General features: G+C 36.7%; 1 protein-coding gene across 1 annotated transcript in view; it reads left to right on the top strand.

Annotated features, from left to right (window-relative positions):
• TACC3 (transforming, acidic coiled-coil containing protein 3) overlaps positions 1–1,752 on the top strand; it is a 15,179-nt gene that overhangs the window by 9,978 nt on the left and 3,449 nt on the right. Inside the window, exons 10-11 of the mRNA XM_008937227.1 lie at positions 987–1,063; positions 1,147–1,190. Coding sequence (XP_008935475.1) covers positions 987–1,063; positions 1,147–1,190 — 121 coding nt within the window. The remainder of the gene's footprint in view (positions 1–986; positions 1,064–1,146; positions 1,191–1,752) is intronic.

Here is a 1,752-nt window from a genome sequence, read left to right as displayed (position 1 = left end):
CAGTTCTGTTGAGTTTGCAAATGAAATCTTCTAAGTGGTCTCAATCTTAACACATTTTTGCTTTTTAACATTTGTTTCTAGCCAAACTACTCATTCTTTGGTACATTCTTTTTTCACTTGTGCCCCACTTCATGTGAAATACTGCAAAGCATTTAAAATGTTTACTCTAAAATAGACACTGAAAATTGGTGTACTACAGAATACTGTGCAACTTCAAGGGGAAATCAGCAGCAATCATGTGCTCTCATCTTTTGTCTAAAATGCCAGGTGGCTTTATGTATTTTGGACCTCTTGTCATTGAAGGCCTCCCACACTGCAGTCAAGCATCAGTGTTACAATTCTTAATGGAAACCCCAGCACAAAATTAAGTTTATGCAGTTTGCACAAAGCATTTAGCATAGAGTGCTTATGCTGCTTAATACTGTTACTGTGAGCTCAGCTTTAATTCAGCTGATGAGAAATAGCTGTGGTTATTCTTAATAAACTGAGATGTCCTGAAATTTGGAAAAATGGAAGGAGGAGGACTGAGTTAAGCTACCCCAAACAGCAATTTGATCTTGATTAAATGTTTCTGGAATTTGCTCTTTTCTGTGTTAAGATTAGCAGACTTGTGTGGCCTTTATCTGTCTGGTAATGTCACATGAGAGAATATTTCTTGAGAACATCACTGGCCAAGGAACAGTGATCTACAGTCTACATATGTAGTGAGTGAGTAGCAAAGAGGTTGGCTGTGTTGGCTCTGATCTTTTTTACTAGAAATACTGGTAACATTGAATAGGAATCATGTCTGTGAAATATGTAACAATGCATCTTTTTTGACTCAATTTTTGATGAAACACTTGATTTTGATTGTTAAGCGGTTAAACTTATTTTTGTCCATATCAAGATATAAGTATACCTAAACTGCCTTTCAGACTGTTCTGAGTATTAAATCTTGTATCTCTTCCTGTGCAAGAAATAAACCTTTATTTTTTTTCCCCTCAAAGGTTCAAGAGAAACAGTTGGAGATTCAGGAATGGGAAAAGAAGTATGATAAGCTTCATATGAAATACAAGGAGATGGGGTATGAATCTGTCCTGATTTTTATATCTACTTTATTCCAGCTGCTTTTTCTAACTTATGTTCAACTTTTTTCATTTTTTTTAGAGAAATAGTTGCTGAGTTTGAAGGTACAATAACACAAATAATGGGTGAGTCCTGTATTTGCACTTTGAATGGCTTGGGGCATGGAGCAGGCTTGGCCTGTGGTTACTAACTGGAGTTGGTACTCTGTCATTTCTGATGGCATTAATGTTCCAGGTGCTTCCAGGGTGAGCATAAGGTTTCAGACAAGGTAGAACAACACTTATGCATATTCATACAGACATGATATCACTTGGTAGGTAATGATGATTTCCTGAATCAGGCATGAACACATCTAACTTTTTTTTATTAAAACTGGCAGATCCAGTTGTCTGCACTTTGTATTTAATTGTTGATTATCTGACCTCATTTAAGTGTTGAGATGTCAGTTGGAGTTCTTGCTGGAGAGTTTTGTTTGGCCTTTGCTTTAATCAGGTTTGTGGTTGCAAAGTGAGGGGGACATTCAATGAAACTCTTGTTATATAGGTACACTCTCCTAGTTCAAAGCCAAACACCCAAATCTGTGCCTTGCTTAAATTTAACTCTTTAAGGAGAGTGAATATGCTCTCAACTTTTCTATGCTGCTCTAAGCCTGTGGGAAACATTGCTCAGATGTGGTAACAAAAACTT

The sequence above is a fragment of the Merops nubicus genome, unplaced genomic scaffold (genome assembly GCF_000691845.1).
Source record: "Merops nubicus isolate BGI_N331 unplaced genomic scaffold, ASM69184v1 scaffold17343, whole genome shotgun sequence".
Lineage (NCBI taxonomy): Eukaryota > Metazoa > Chordata > Aves > Coraciiformes > Meropidae > Merops > Merops nubicus.
This window is presented reverse-complemented; position numbering and strand designations above follow the sequence as displayed.